At 32.2% G+C, this 15,813-nt stretch overlaps 1 protein-coding gene across 1 annotated transcript in view; it reads right to left on the minus strand.

Annotated features, from left to right (window-relative positions):
- The window catches only part of LOC147076954 (uncharacterized), a 28,845-nt gene extending 15,501 nt beyond the window's left edge, over positions 1-13,344 (minus strand). Inside the window, exons 1-6 of the mRNA XM_085940951.1 lie at positions 13,104-13,344; positions 10,240-10,392; positions 9,439-9,915; positions 4,548-4,730; positions 2,015-2,167; positions 854-1,675 (exon numbers count right to left, since the gene is read on the minus strand). Coding sequence (XP_085797077.1) covers positions 854-1,675; positions 2,015-2,167; positions 4,548-4,730; positions 9,439-9,915; positions 10,240-10,392; positions 13,104-13,280 — 1,965 coding nt within the window. The 5' untranslated portion in view covers positions 13,281-13,344. The remainder of the gene's footprint in view (positions 1-853; positions 1,676-2,014; positions 2,168-4,547; positions 4,731-9,438; positions 9,916-10,239; positions 10,393-13,103) is intronic.
- Between the last annotated feature and the right edge of the window lie 2,469 nt (positions 13,345-15,813).

Raw genomic sequence — 15,813 nt, forward strand, 5'->3', positions numbered from 1 at the left:
GTGAGTTTTCACTTCTTTAGTTAATGTCTTTGCTGATTTTGGCGATTTTTGTTAAATGTCGACTAAAAATATTAAAAAGAATAATTATTCAAAATGGAAATAAAAATAAGTGTATCTCCAGCCATAGGTGGAGTCGTAAGGAAAAGAGGAAAGTATCCTTAAACATGGAAGAAAAATAAAACCAAGATTAACAGCTCAGTACCAAATTGTGATATTGAATTTCCATTAATAATATCTTGTCTTTTAACATTCTTGTCCCATCTGTATAAAATATAAAGTCTAATAATTATTCTTATCAGACTGAGTAACTTTCTTAAGCCGAATAAAAAGAATCTGTCATTAGCTGATGCCAGCCAACTCGCTCTGGATCTATAGGCGCTATTGTTTGACGTAACTTACATGAGGTTGTAAAAATAATTTTACACTACCTAGTATATACATTTGAATGAAGTAATAATATGTTAAAATAATTTGGTAGTATTAGTTATTTTATTACTATGCATAATGGTACTGTAAAAATAAATTCAGCTCAATGCTTTAATGATTAGTTAATTTACGACCATGAGTATAAAATCTCCATTGAGTTATCAAAATAAACTTTACAATGAGTGAGACTTTTTTTTTCCAAGAAGTAATAATATTTTCGTACTGCATCGCACTGAGGTAGTTTTTCACCAGAATGTATCATTTTATGCCCTGTGGGATATGGATTTTTATGATTTTTTAAAAATACACATCTCATTGATTTCGTTTTTCACCAGTTCGATTCATTGTATATGTTTATTCACCAGTATGCGTCATTTTATGTATTTTTACTTTGAGAATTGTGTCATTTTGTGTTCTTTGAGATGACTAATTTGCCTGAATTTTTTAAAACACAAATCATATTGATTTGGCTTTTCACCAATTTGTATTTATGACTTTTGAGTTGATAAATATTCCGAAATTTTTCATAACACACATCGCATTGATATGGTTTTTCACCAGTATGCGTCATTTTATGTACTTTGAGATGACGAATTAGCATGAATTTTTTAAAACACACATCGCATTGATGTGGCCTTAAACCAGTATGTATCATTTTATGTGGTTTGAGACTACCAATCCGTGTGAATTTTTTAAAACACACATCGCACTGATGTGGTTTTTCACCAGTGTGTGTCATTTTATGTATTTTGAGACTACTAATTGACAAGAATTTTTTTAAACACAGATCGCATTGTTGTGGTTTATCACCAGTATGCAACATTTCATGTCCTTTAAGATTACCATTTGTCAGGAATTTTTTTAAACACACATCGCATTGATGTGATTTTTCACCTGTATGTGACTTGGATGACTTAAGATGCTCAGACTTTATGCATGAAACGTAGTGACAATTAAGATGATTTACTGATTCAAACACTCCAAAACAGTCATGGCAAATAAAGTTACGTGGAAAATATGTCACTCTTCTCAACTTAATTCGAACCACCTTAGGCAAGTATAATTTTTGAATTTCCAATTTGACGTCCTGTTCATCGATAGTTATTTCTGAATGCTGTATCATCATACGTTTGATTTTACTGGTTGCATACTCTATGTTAGTGTTGACCGAGCGATTGTCAACTGTGTCTTTTCTTTCGATGTCCAGTGGTTTACTGTGACGTGCTGTGAAACATTGCTGGGTATAAACCTACAAAAAGAACAGGATTAATATTTTCATTGTATTACACAGTTGTAGAATACAAAGTAATTGTGTTATCTTATACTAACGATACTGTGTATTGTTGTTAAACGCATTTTTTGTAGTAGTACTTATTCCAGTTTTAAAAAATAGATTAGGACCGGTTTCGTCCGCCTCAGACGGATATTTTCAACTATCTATCTATTTATTAAAAGTCGAAGAATTACTACAAAAAAAAATTGCGTTTTATTAAACTAAAACAACAATACAATGCAGTTCCACCATGACTTGACAGTTAACAAAATAAAAGAGATACTATGTATTTTGACAGTTTATTGTTATAAATACCTGATCTAATGGCATGTATTGCGTATCAGAGCAGCCAGGTTGCGGACTCTTATTAACGGTTTGGCGGATTGCGTTGTCAGCAAATTCTTCTTTGATGACGATTCCTTCATTATTATTCTCAGACTTTATATTGATCACACCGACATCACTTATCTAAAATAACATTATTTAAAATTATGTAACATGACCACTATTATGAATCTACTCTTAATATTCCGATTATTTTATTACACTATTCGCACACACTGGTTGATTATTATACTTTACAAACAACATGACGTTATTTGTTATGGTACAGTCCGGCGTTTAATAATTGCAGTTAATTTATTTACAATTCGTTTCGGATAAATCACTGGATGGGTACTTTAAACTTGCCGATAAACAAATAAACTAAAAATGTCAGTGAGGGGTTTCATCATTAGATTGGTTACCTACAATATTGGTTTTACGAAAAAGCCGTGTTCTCTTTGCAAACAATAATCAAATTTTACCAAATTTATTTAGTCCCGCGGCATGGCTATTTACATAATACAATTTGAAGCTCAAAACATTTATTTTGTAGAAAATGTTTTGAAAAGATTATTAGTCTTATATCACGCCATTTTATGGTAGAAATGTAGCGTAAAGAGTTTGGGCGCAAATGCATTGTATGCCGGCGCTCCATTGGCACGCAAGTCAGACGATTTACAGTCTTCGGACTTTTTTTTCGCGTGGAGCACCCCAGGTCTGCGGACTTTTTAATCCGCAGACCAGGCTCGTTGGATTTCAAACATGTTTGATATTTTACCTCCGAGTTGCCAGACTTCGTCCGTCGATCGCAATGCAAATTTGATTTGACATTAATACGCAATCATTCGGACCGCAAAAAAATCTGTAATTGTTTTAAACATTTTCATTGATTTATTTGTTAATTTACACATTATAAAATGAGAGATTTACCAATTATTTTTTTATTTTTATTTATGAAATTCATAAAAGAAAACGTAAATCTTGTGTTGTTTTCACTGCTATATTATTTTACGCAAGTCTACATATAAATAACACAAAATTATAGGGTTATCAGAAGACATTACGATAATCGCAATTTTTGACTTTTGACAGCTCGACTTTTTTATTCGTTCATTGATCAGTAGCAGGGCATAGACAAATCGGACGATTTATTGTCCTCGGACTTTTGGCTCGCCAATGGAGCGCTGGCAGTAGCGATATAAAAACAGTACCATACTTGACCATCGTATTAAATTTCGCGGATTTTTAATAGCTGTTCAACAGCTTTAATTTGCAATAATTTAAATATCGCATACCTACTGTTACACCCATGATTATTGGGCCTCTCTCGGTCTAAATTACGTAATTATTACGTGTAACCATATCACCTGACCTCCTAGTAAACAATGGGCGTACATACGTCCAAAATTCCTTGATTAACTGTCAAAATATTCAACATGTACTCAGCACGTAAGAATTATATCTAATTATAATAATAGTATGTCAGAGAAGAATGTGATTTGCCGAATAAAAGAGACGAAAGCCAAAGGAATTTAATAATGAGTATGTAAGGGAAGGATGGCATCACTGTTGATGGAAAAAGGTCAGTCTAGGGTCGCCATTTAAATGGGAACATTGGCCCTCACGACTCAGAGAGTAAAACAAATAGAATTACCGGCGTACAACCTGTACCGAAATGATTTTGTATTCTTTTTTTTAATGATGAAAAGGTGAGATAGGTGAGAAATAAAAGTGACAGCGTGATGCATTTGACATTACTGATAAACGGCTAGCACTAAGCTTGAGCGATAAAACAGTAGGTAATTTTTATTGCTATTTGATTTTCTTTTTTTTACGAGAACATTCGCAGATTCAAATAAGTACAAAATAATATTGAGTGAAAGTCGTAACTCGCAACGATTGCCGCCGAAAACAGCGGCGATAAAATATCTTGCACCTATTCACCACTCCAAAAAAATACAATATACGAAGAGCGTTCGACAATAATTACGTCTTTCAGGTCGAATGGCGGTAGATGGCGCTCGATGATGATATCTCTATGATCATATCTATGCCATTCTGACATTTATTTATTATCCATACATATTATATGACAGGTATGTCATCGTATTTACACTCTGTGACACAGGACGCTAACATAAGAAACGGGTTTTTCGGCATAATATACCTATGTGCCAGATCGTCATCGTGTCTGTTTCAACCATTAATCATTAATACAAATCGATACATACTCAATTGTCTATGGTTAATAGTATTAATACGATGTACTGTGTTACTGTTACTAAAGAGGTAAGTGGGTATTTATTTTTACATTAATTACTGATTTCGTAAAATTGAGAGGAAAAAAGCACGTCATAAACCCTTTTGATAGGCACCTTCCATTTAAAACCATATGGTGCAGAAAAAGAATAAGAATTCTTTTTAACCTTGAAGAATAGTCGTGCTCACTTTCATTTATATTACGCATTTGTTAACAAAATTGTGTACATATACCCTCGCCTAAAAAAATTCGGAATCTACTTACCTCTTTTATGCAGACACCCTTGCTGTCGTCATCGATATTTTCCTGTTTGACTGACACGTCAAATCGACCCTTTCTTTTGAAGTGATTTACGTCATTCCATTGGTATGCTCCGTCACTGCTTACCTCCGCCGTGTCATCAGGCAATATTTCATCCTTAATTTCGGTTTTTACTTCCATTGTATGCTGCATTTATTATCAATATCAGCTGTCAACAGCTTAACGTCTTGTGACGAGTTTCACCGCTAAATACCAGTGTTGCCACCTTTTTAGTACGCTGTTCAAGACACTATGCGTTGTCATCACCTACGATTTTGTTTCTTACATGTGACATATAATGTGCAATTTTTCCTCAATATGTAAATATGCCGCGGCAATATAAACGAAAGACAGATAAAGAAGCTTACGACAAAGGGAAGTTATAATAAGCAGCTGAATTTGTAAAAAAAACAATCTATTGTCAGGATATGAAGCAACATACAATCATTAATCATGTTAACGAAAGAAGAGAAGACAGTAAGTACATAGTTTTAGCAGAAGTACAATATTACCCAAAGAGATTGGACTCCTCCCACAGAGGGAGCACACAAATTCAGTGCGTACTCGTTTTGTGGGCCAAAGTCGTATCCTACTGGAATAAGGTAAGTACCAAGGCCTGAACAAAAACGATGCATGAGTGCGAGTGAGAAAGTATTTGGCACCCTTATAATCTCTGCGACACGCGCTAGAGTAAGATAAAAAATCTACATTTTTTTGAGATGGTTTCCAAAATTATTGCCGGCAAATCGTGCTGAATCGCTTCACGTAGCATTGATAATCTGCGAGTTCGTGGTGGTAAATTTGCTATTTTTTGTGGTAAACATGTCAGTGATAAATATTTTAAGTTAATTAAGTAGGAAAGGTGGTTTTGCGTGTTGTATTAAAATATGGTAGCCGTACTGATAAATAAAAAGATGGTATTACGTTTCATAGGTAATTTGATACAAGTTCGTGACAATTTATTTGTATATTATTATTTATTTAATATCATTGACCTAGTGTTTCTTTAAAATAACTTAAATTATGGATATCTTTACCTAATTGGTTGCATTTTGACCGCTTAAAAATACTATATAACGTAAAAAAACAGAAAATTATATTTTAATTCTGAGTCTGCGTCTAGTGCGAGCACTTTAGGCGAGCACTAGCGAAATGGTCTATGGTCTCGAACATTTGTAGGCGAATGCGTTCACTCGCCAACAAACCAAACGCACGGCACGTAGCTTCATTTAGCAATGCAACGGGTGGCGTCTAGATGTATCTATAGTCTATGGTAAGTACACTTTGCTGCAAATGGAGCGTACTCAGACGTAAAAACGCGCCCAATTGAGTATTTTTTTAACAATACTTCAGCTTACAACCAATTAATTAATATAAACGTATTTTCATTATGAAAAGTTCCTGGAATACTAGCTTTATTAGGATTCAGGGTAAGAAAGAGTAATGCAAATGGAAGTATTTTATTTTTAATGGCAATACAAAAAACAACATATTTTGAAAAAATAGTTTCATAATAATATATAAAATAACATAGGTAGTATTATTGTTTAGATAAAACTGTCAAATACAAAACACAAATATGTTAAAAAATAATTAAGTACATAGTTAATTACACACAAAAACAGAAGTTTATTATATTACCTATTTACACATGTGTATTTTGAAAATATTTATTGAAATAAAACTATAACATGGGTTCGTTTTTGGCATATTGTTTATAAAATTACTTGTTTATATAAACCTATTAGACACAAAATACAGGTATGTTGAAAATTTGATTATATAAATAACTAAGTACAATATTTTATCAATTTTGCATATTACATAATTCGTACAAAAAAAACATTAAATAATTTATAACATTACAAAATTGCTACATTATACTCCACTAATACAATTTTTTGTTTCACCTCTTCTTAAATACATAATTAGTTCTGAAATGAATTATTTATCTATGTAAATAATAAACGTCATTAACTACCACTAACAGTTTTTACTTCGAAAAACACATCGAATATTTTGGGTTCAAAATAATATTATGACATTTTCACACTATACAATCATTTTGGACGTTTACGACAATACGCCATTTCTTGTCAACCCCCAGTGGTTAAGCTACAACATACGGCCGTAGCCATAAATTGATAAACTTAAATTTAAGTAGGGAGTAAGATCATGTTAACGCGCGTGTTTGAACATGTACCGTTTAAAAAAAGATTTTTTTTCGGTTAGGTACATGTTCAAACACGCGCGTTAACATGATCTTACTCCCTACTTCAGTTTTAGTTTTTCAATTTATGGCTACGGCCGTACGTTGTAGCTTAACCACTGGGGGACGACAAAAGAAATGGCGTATTTCAAAAAAACACTACCTTATTCTTAGGTCAATAATTATTATAAAGCAATCATTATTCGTAGGATATTTATCACACTTGAATGGTCAAAGACATAGCTTATAATAAGTATCTTTAGAATTATCTTCAAATGTGTTAATCTTGCCGATTTTTTGAATAATAAAATGCCTAATTCTTCTCAAATTTGGGATCACAGAGATTATCAATATAATTTTTTATCGTAAATATTTTACTAAAATTATCTCGTCATAAATTATACTAATGGTTTTATAAATGCGTTTAAAAATTAATAAACGTAAAAAATCGTAACACCACTGCACATTCATGTACCGAACTATGACTAAATTTTAAAATATTGGAGAGAGAGGTTTAAAAGAATACTGTTTTATGTAAAAAAAAAATACTTTATGCAGTCATCAAATGTTTAAAATAAATATAAAGGATAATAAGGCTTCAAAATTAGATAAATAGGTTATCTACAACGTTTAAGGAATGTCCAGGATCATGATTTGAAAATGCAATAAAAGCTTCATTTTGATCTACGCTGAGCAAGTCCCCCCTTAAGACATTTATTGTTAAAATTGTATATGTTCAATCTTGAAAATACATAAGTTTAATGGGGTAAATAATATTATAATATATAAATAATAATGTAAATTTAATATGAAATTGCTGTTTCTGATAGTAAAGACTTAATACATGGGTCATGGTTTATTTATGGCCTTTCCGCTTCATAAATCTAATTAGTCAGCCAAATATGAAACTGCCGTAAAACGTATGAGATCATGGTAGAATTACTTTGTCAATAGTGCGAAGCATTGTAATTTATGTGAAAAAATAAAATTAATCGGCAACTTACAAATGGAATAAATCAACTTTATTCAATTATTTGTTATTAAAAGTATTTTTCTGTTATATTTTCGTTTTTATTTTATTTTCCATAAAAATTGATCCCGAAAGTTTCGGAATTATGTTTATTAATCCCGGGATTCATAGGTATCAAAAATAACTTTACTCGGAATCCCGGGATTGGAATCCCTAAATAATAGTGTGTATATATTGTTCAGAAATGCTGTGACCAGTGGCGGCCGGTGATTTTTGAGGGTGCGCTTGAAACTTACCTTATTGAAAAATGAAATCAATTCGGCGTTATTTTTGATTTGAAAAAACGTTGACATTTGGGAAATTACCCGTATATTTTATATTTTTAATAGAACATGTTGCGAGTTACTTAAATCTTTATTGGATTAGTTTTAAGAAACGATTGCATCTCTTATAGTAGATAAATACCTCTTACTTTTAACGTAATCCATCTTATTCTATATAGGTACATTATCTTTAGCAATTTGTACACTGTATGAATAATGATTATTATGAAACTGCACTATGTGAAATAGTAACTAAGATTTATTAGCTTATCACTAGAATTCATGAATTAATAATTTTCTATACCTATTATAATTAACCGACGTCATTTTGCGTTTAGTCAGCACACATGATATTGAAATAATAATTTTCCAGAAATGCGGTAGGTAGGTACTTACCAAATTTATTGTTATCTTCACTGATTTAATTTGCAGTACATATAAATCAAAATATCTACATACATTGTATATTTCTTACCCATTTTAAATTTAGTAAATACTGAATTCTATTGTTTTTAGTTAAACAGGCATTTTACATACGAGATAGCTTAATATGATACTAAACATAAATTGAGCTTGAAGTCGCAGTGTCTATAATACTAAACCATAATTCAAATCTGTAATTGCTCTCTACTTAGAACAATATGATGCCATTTTACCCGGTCGGCGCACGATATTCTCGAACATAGGCATATACGTCAACGATTTGCACGGTTTAAGTTGTTTTATAATGGTTTTAGTTAATACTAAGCTTTGGGTTCATTTTAAGTAAACAAAATATATTGCCGGGGCGCAAACGATTTCAGTGAGGATGACGTATACGGAGCATAGTGCCTGTATTATCGCCGATTGGCAATATGGGCACATCGGTTTATGGTTTGCACTATAAGTGAGCGATAATATTAAAAACCTATGAAGAAAAAATATGAATACGATGATATACAAAAGGCCATGAAGAAGCAATACTGACCTGCGTTGCATAATGTCAGAATAAATTCAGCTCAATGCTTTAATGATTACTATACGACCATTCATATAAAAATATAAAAGAATCCATTGAGTTATCAAAATAAACGTAACATGGGTGAGGCTATAATTTTTTGAAGAGGTAGTTATATTTTCGTAGTGCATCGCACTGATGTAGTTTTTCACCAGTATGTATCATGTTATGCCTTCGGGATGATTATTTTTACTGATTTTTTTAAAATACACATCGCAATGATTTGGTTTTTCACCAGTTCGATTCATTTTATGTGTTTATTCACCAGTATGCGTCATTTTATGTTAGTTTACGAATTTACTATTTTCTTTAAAACACATCGCATTGATGTGGATTTTTACAAGTATGTGTCATTTTGTGTTCTTTGAGATGACTAATTTGCCTGAATTTTTCAAAACACATATGATATTGATTTGGCTTTTCACCAATTTGTTTTTATGTTTTTTGAGTCGATACATGTCCACAAATTTCTTATAACACACATCGCATTGATATAGTTTTTCACCAGTATGTATCTTTTTATGCATATTGAGATCAGCTTTCCGTATGAATTTTTTAAAACACACATCGCATTGATGTGGTTTTTCACCAGTATGTGTCATTTTATGTATTTTGAGACTACTAACTGACAAGAATTTTTTTAAACACACATCGCATTGATATGGTTTTTCACAGTAGTTTTTAGGCAAGTATAATTTTTGAATTTCCAATTTGACGTCCTGTTCATCGATAGTTATTTCCGAATGCTGTATTAAGCGATTGTCAAGTGTGTCTTTTCTTTCGATGTCTAGTGGTTTACTGTGACGTACTGTGAAACATTGCTGGGTATAAACCTACAAAAAGAACAGGATTAATATTTCCTTTGTATTACACAATTGTAGAATACAAAGTAATTATGTTAACTTATACTAAAGATACTGTTTATTGTTGTATTGTGGTACTTATTCCACATTTAATAAATATATTAGGACCGGTTTCGCCCGCCTCAGAGGGACATTTTCAACTGTCTATCTTTTTATTAAAAGTCGAAGAATTACTACAAAAAAAATTGCGTTTTATTAAATTAAAACAACAATACAATGCAGTTCCACCATGAATTGACGGTTAACAAAATAAAAGAGATACAATGTGTTTTGACAGTTTATTGTTATAAATACCTGATCTAATGGCATGTATTGTGTATCAGAGCAACCAGGTTGCGGACTCTTATTAACGGTTTGGCGGATTGCGTTGTCAACAAATTCTTCTTTGATGACGATTCCCTCATTATCAGTCTCAGACTTTATATTGATCACACCGACATCACTTATCTAAAATAACATTATTTAAAATTATGTAACATGACCACTATTATGAATCTACTCTTAATATTCCGATTATTTTATTACACTATTCGCACACACTGGTTGATTATTATACTTTACAAACATCATGACGTCATTTGTTAAGGTACAGTCCGGCGTTTAATAATTGCAGTTAATGTATTTACAATTCGTTTCGGATAAATCACTGGATGGGTACTTTAAACTTGCCGATATACAAATAAACTAAAAATGTCAGTGAGGGGTTTCATCATTAAATTGGTTACCTACAATGTTGATTTTACGAAAAAGCCGTGTTCTCTTTGCAAATAATAATCAAATTTTACTAAATTTATTTAGTCCCGCGGCATGGCTATTTACTTAATACAATTTGAGGCTCAAGACCTAGGGGCGGCATGGTATATGAAAGTATGGTGAAACCGGCAAGCATGGCGAAAAAGTATGGTGAAACAGGTTGGTAATCAATTTGCGGCAAAATTTCCACGTTAACATTATATTCTATGGGTACGTTATAATGACCAAAGTAAATCCTCCGTGATGCCCTGCATTTTTTTTATCGCGTCGCCATTTCTCGTGAGTTATCGGCTGTTGTCGGCATGCTTCATTCAGTTCTATGAGGAATCCAAATCGTTGCCTATCTCAACTTTTAATACATCTATGCTCAAAACATTAATTTTGTAGAAAATGTTTTGAAAAGATCTGTGGGTGCCTCACGGATCTTGAGGCAAAGTGTACTTTTAAGTTAACATCTTAAGTTTGTTTTAATACCCTAAAGCTATGTTACTGTGTAAAACTAGTATAAAGTATGTCTTTCAAATCAATCTCAAACCAATTGTCATTGGTATATTCTGCGGTTAGTGAACTCGGTTGAGCAAAACGCCTCACAATAACATGTTAATAATATTTCTTGCTAAATTCGCTATTCATAAGAATTTATACAATGCAAACGTATCAAAACAAGTCACTTATTATTGCGAGAGAATTACTAGAACGATTGTACAAAATGCAATAACGCAGTTTTGTATCATGATATACGTTATTAAATTAATTGATAATGTTGTGTCATAATTCAAACAGAGACAGAATTCTACGAAATTGTTAACAGAGCTTGAACTTACCCTCGGTCATGCGATAAACAATGACATGCAACCACCGGTCATTCGTCCCAAGCCAACTTGGCGTTTACTTCTATTCAATTTAAATTCAATTCACTATAAAAGCCGAGGAGGCGAATTATCAAAATAACACAAGTATAAACGCCGTTCTACTTTCTAGTCGCATCTACGATCTCACGATTGGTAATTTTCTCGCAACACACTTACGTTATTATTAATTATAATTTCATTAATCTCATTGTACGAGTCTGTATTAATGATTGTATCTTTTTGTGGTTAAGGGAATAAAACTGGGCCAACTTTATCACGTACAAATTCTGTAACCTACTGGGTCATCTTCACTACTTTATCCCTTACCTCAGTGGTGACCCCGAGATATTTTTTTTAGATTTTTAGTGGACCTATTAAAACACGTTAGGTGAAGTTAGGGAATCGTGCCTTAACTTCGTCTATATAAAAAATAGTGATTTATTGTATTATTTAGTATGAAAAGGGTATTATTTCAACATGAATTAAAATAAACACTATCATTGTGCATTATATAAGATCTATAAGACTTCATATTGGTGGATATTTTGGTGGCAAACCGACTTTCTGTTAAAAAAACCAGGTGAAGTTAGGGGGTTTTACGGTATTCATTTTTGGGGTTTCGTGACTGGTTATCCAACGTCGCGCACTGCCTTCTGTCAGTGAATGCAGTGTTGCCAACCGAACTATAATTATAGTTCATTTTGGTCCGCGTACTATTAAAAAGGTATAGTACATCAAAATACAATTTTGAAAAATGGAACTAATTGAATTCGCCAGTTAGCATTTTTCGGTCGTAAGAGGTGTTTAAATAAAGCAGGGCGTCGGAATTTCTCGAATTCAACGTTATGTTTATGTGACAAAGAAAAAACTCAACACGTCCTATAATTTTTGCCGAAATACTGTAATGTCATGGACCGCATACTATTATTCGATGACAAAAAGATAGCAGAATTAAACAATGGCGACTGACAGCTAAAGACGATGGACGACCAGTCACAAGCACCCGTTTTTGCATTACCTAGCTACTGATTTCGGAAAAATGAAAGGAAACACCATTGTATAAACCTTATTGTCACCTACCTTAGATGGTAAAACAATATGGCGGAGCCATACATTTCAAGCAATATCTGTTGTTAACCTTGAAGAATAGTCGTGTTCACTTTCTGAAACGGGTTTTTCGGCATAATATACCTATGTGCCAGATCGTCATTGTGTCTGTTTAAACCAATAATCATTAATAAAAATCGATACCTACTCATTTGTATATGGTTAATAGTGTTAAATTCGATGTACTGTGCTACTACTCGTATTACTAAAGTTTTTAGTGGGTATTTATTTTTACATTAATTACTGATTTCGTAAAATTGAGAGGAAAAAACCACGTTATAAACCCTTTTGATACCTTCCATTTCAAACAATATGGTGCAGCAAAGAATAAGATTTATTGTTGTTAACCTTGAAGAATAGTCGTGCCCCCTTTCGTTCAGTAATTGATTGCGCATTTGTCAACCAAATTATGAAATCCTCGCTCTAACAAATTACGAATTTACTTACTTCTTTTAAGTGGATACTATTGCTGTCGTCATCGATATTTTCCTGTTTGACTGACATGTCAAATCGACCCTTTCTTTTGAAGTGATTTACGTCAATCCATTGGTATGCACCGTCACCGATTAACTCAACCGCTTCGTCAGGCAATATTTCATCCTTAATTTCGGTTTTTACTTCCATTTTATGCGGTATTTAGTATGGATCAATAACAGCTGTCAACAGCTTAACGTCCTCTGACGTCGTGCTTAACTGCTAAATACCAGTGTTGCCACCTTTTTAATACACAGTCAATAGTATTTAATACACGATCATAGTATTTCAACAAAAATAATTATTATTGTAGTATGCGTTGTCAATCAGAATTCTAAACTTTAGTATTTTAAGCGTATTTGTTATGTAGTAATTAAATCTTTGCGATGTGAATACCTACTTTTTTCCGATTTTTAACATTATAGTATTTTGGGGGTACGTGGACCAAAATAGTTGTCATAAAGATGCTATTATTATATGACGGTTGGTGTCAATGATTATAGTACTGTATTCCCATGAAAATTATTACCTACTTCAATAAATATTAATTCAAAACAAAAGAAAATTGTGCCAGGTTAAAATTAATTTTCCGGAAATAGGGAAAATGCCGTTGAATTCAATGATATTGCAACCATTTTCATTCGGAAGAAATAGGCTCCTACCTTATTATTAATTAATGCAATCACAGTTATTATAACAGCAGTGATATGGCCACGTGTATAATAAAAAGGTAGGTACAAATAAGTACCTAATTATTTAATGCTTTTACATATTACACGGAATAATTTCGTCAACGCTTCACTTAAATTACATAGCTATTGAAACATGATTAAAATACATACAAACGAACTCAAGCAAGGACACAAAAAGAAAACAACAGAATACGATACCTATATTATGTACCTATAATATACCAACCAGATGCAGAGAAGAGCCCTCAGCCTAATGCAGCGATTGAGCATATAAAGTACATGATACATATCGTAATAGGTAATAGGACAATATTTATTTATTTAACGAGCCGAGAAAAAAAAAGTTGAATGACAATAGGTAGGTAAGTATGGTAAAAAAAGCTCTCAAAACGAAAGAAATTGCCAACAGATTTGCGGATAAATTATATTGCCCAAACGAGGTACTTATACTAAATTGTATTAGAATATTTTGTTAGACAGCAATTCAGTGACAAAAAGATGGCTACAATAGTCACGTGGAGGTCCGTCAGATTGCGCGAAATTACAGGTTCGTATCATTCAACCTGAATTGGACAAATCAAATCAATCAATGCGCAAAAGAGAGAAAATTATTTTTGACAGTAAAATTTTAAACACGTGTATTTCGATCTCCGCAAAACTTATTGAAATTATATAAAATGTAGCCCCAAGTATTCTCCAAATAAAAATCGCCGTTTTCGACCATTCCGGTGTATTATTGTTCACTTCCAAGTCCAAATGACAGACGATGTCAAAAACATCCATACCTACTGAGTGAGAAGAGGAAGCATCTTCTCGCTCTCTGACTTGATGGGAGAAGACAGTACCAACCTACATGAAATTAAAAACATAACAAGTGTATTAAATCATTTATTAGGTAACATTACAAAATTATTTAAACGTCCGTTAAGGATAAAAACCGTTATGATATTAAAAAAGAAATAATTACTTAGGTACCTACATCCTATATTATCTCCTATATATTATTATCCTAAGAGATTTTGGAAAATACGTCAACTTTTTTATTTAAATACCACTTTGTTGATTATTAAAGGAATTCACTTCAATTTTTGGAGTCCCGAATCTACTTTCATTTGAATCGGGCACAATCTGATAAAACTCGACACAATCACAGATAAAATCATTTTTAAATCGCGTTTTACATCAGTCACCATACATGTTCGCTACTTTACTGTCTATCTACCGCAAATTTATTATAATGTCGCTTAATACTTTCTGTATAATCGAAATTTCAGAAATCAGAATTAATATTCCACAAATCTATTTAAATCTGTAAGTAGCACATTGGCGCACTATTGAGTTTTAACTAGAAATAAATACATCTTTCCTCACTAATTACTACGAAAATATAATCTAAAACCATGTCACTACTTTTTATCTGTCAAACTTATAGACTAATAAATGATTGTCATTTGTTTTCTTTCGCAAAACAAGTGCATTTGACGTGTCAGAATTCAATTTTAGAATTTGCAGAATTAATCGAAAAAATGTGACATTTCTATTAGCACCCATAAATAATCAATATCAATCAAGATGAGTTTTCTTTTAATTAATAACAAATTTGATTTTTTTTAAATACTTCTTTGTGGCTGTTTACGCACTATTTTTTATTGAATAATTACCTAGGCTACTAATTTCCATAGATATAGTCATATTAAGTTGCTATTGCAAACAATGAAATAAATTAATACGAATTGTTATAGTTGACAAAATTTGTGATATTGTATATCTACCTATTTTTACCATCCTTATCATCATCAATCTGGACCTATCCACTGCTGGATGAAAGCCTTCTCAGCCTTATTCTACTCCTTACTTACACATGAAAATCAGTGATATTATACTATCTATATTTATAATACCATTTTTATCACGAGCCTTAATAAATCCACTGCTGGAGGACGGCCTCTCTACGTTGATTGTATTCTTGATAGTCTTGAATTTCATCATCA

The sequence above is a fragment of the Rhyacophila brunnea genome, unplaced genomic scaffold (assembly GCF_057557595.1).
Source record: "Rhyacophila brunnea isolate RB1 unplaced genomic scaffold, BYU_Rbru_1.0 scaffold_13, whole genome shotgun sequence".
Lineage (NCBI taxonomy): Eukaryota > Metazoa > Arthropoda > Insecta > Trichoptera > Rhyacophilidae > Rhyacophila > Rhyacophila brunnea.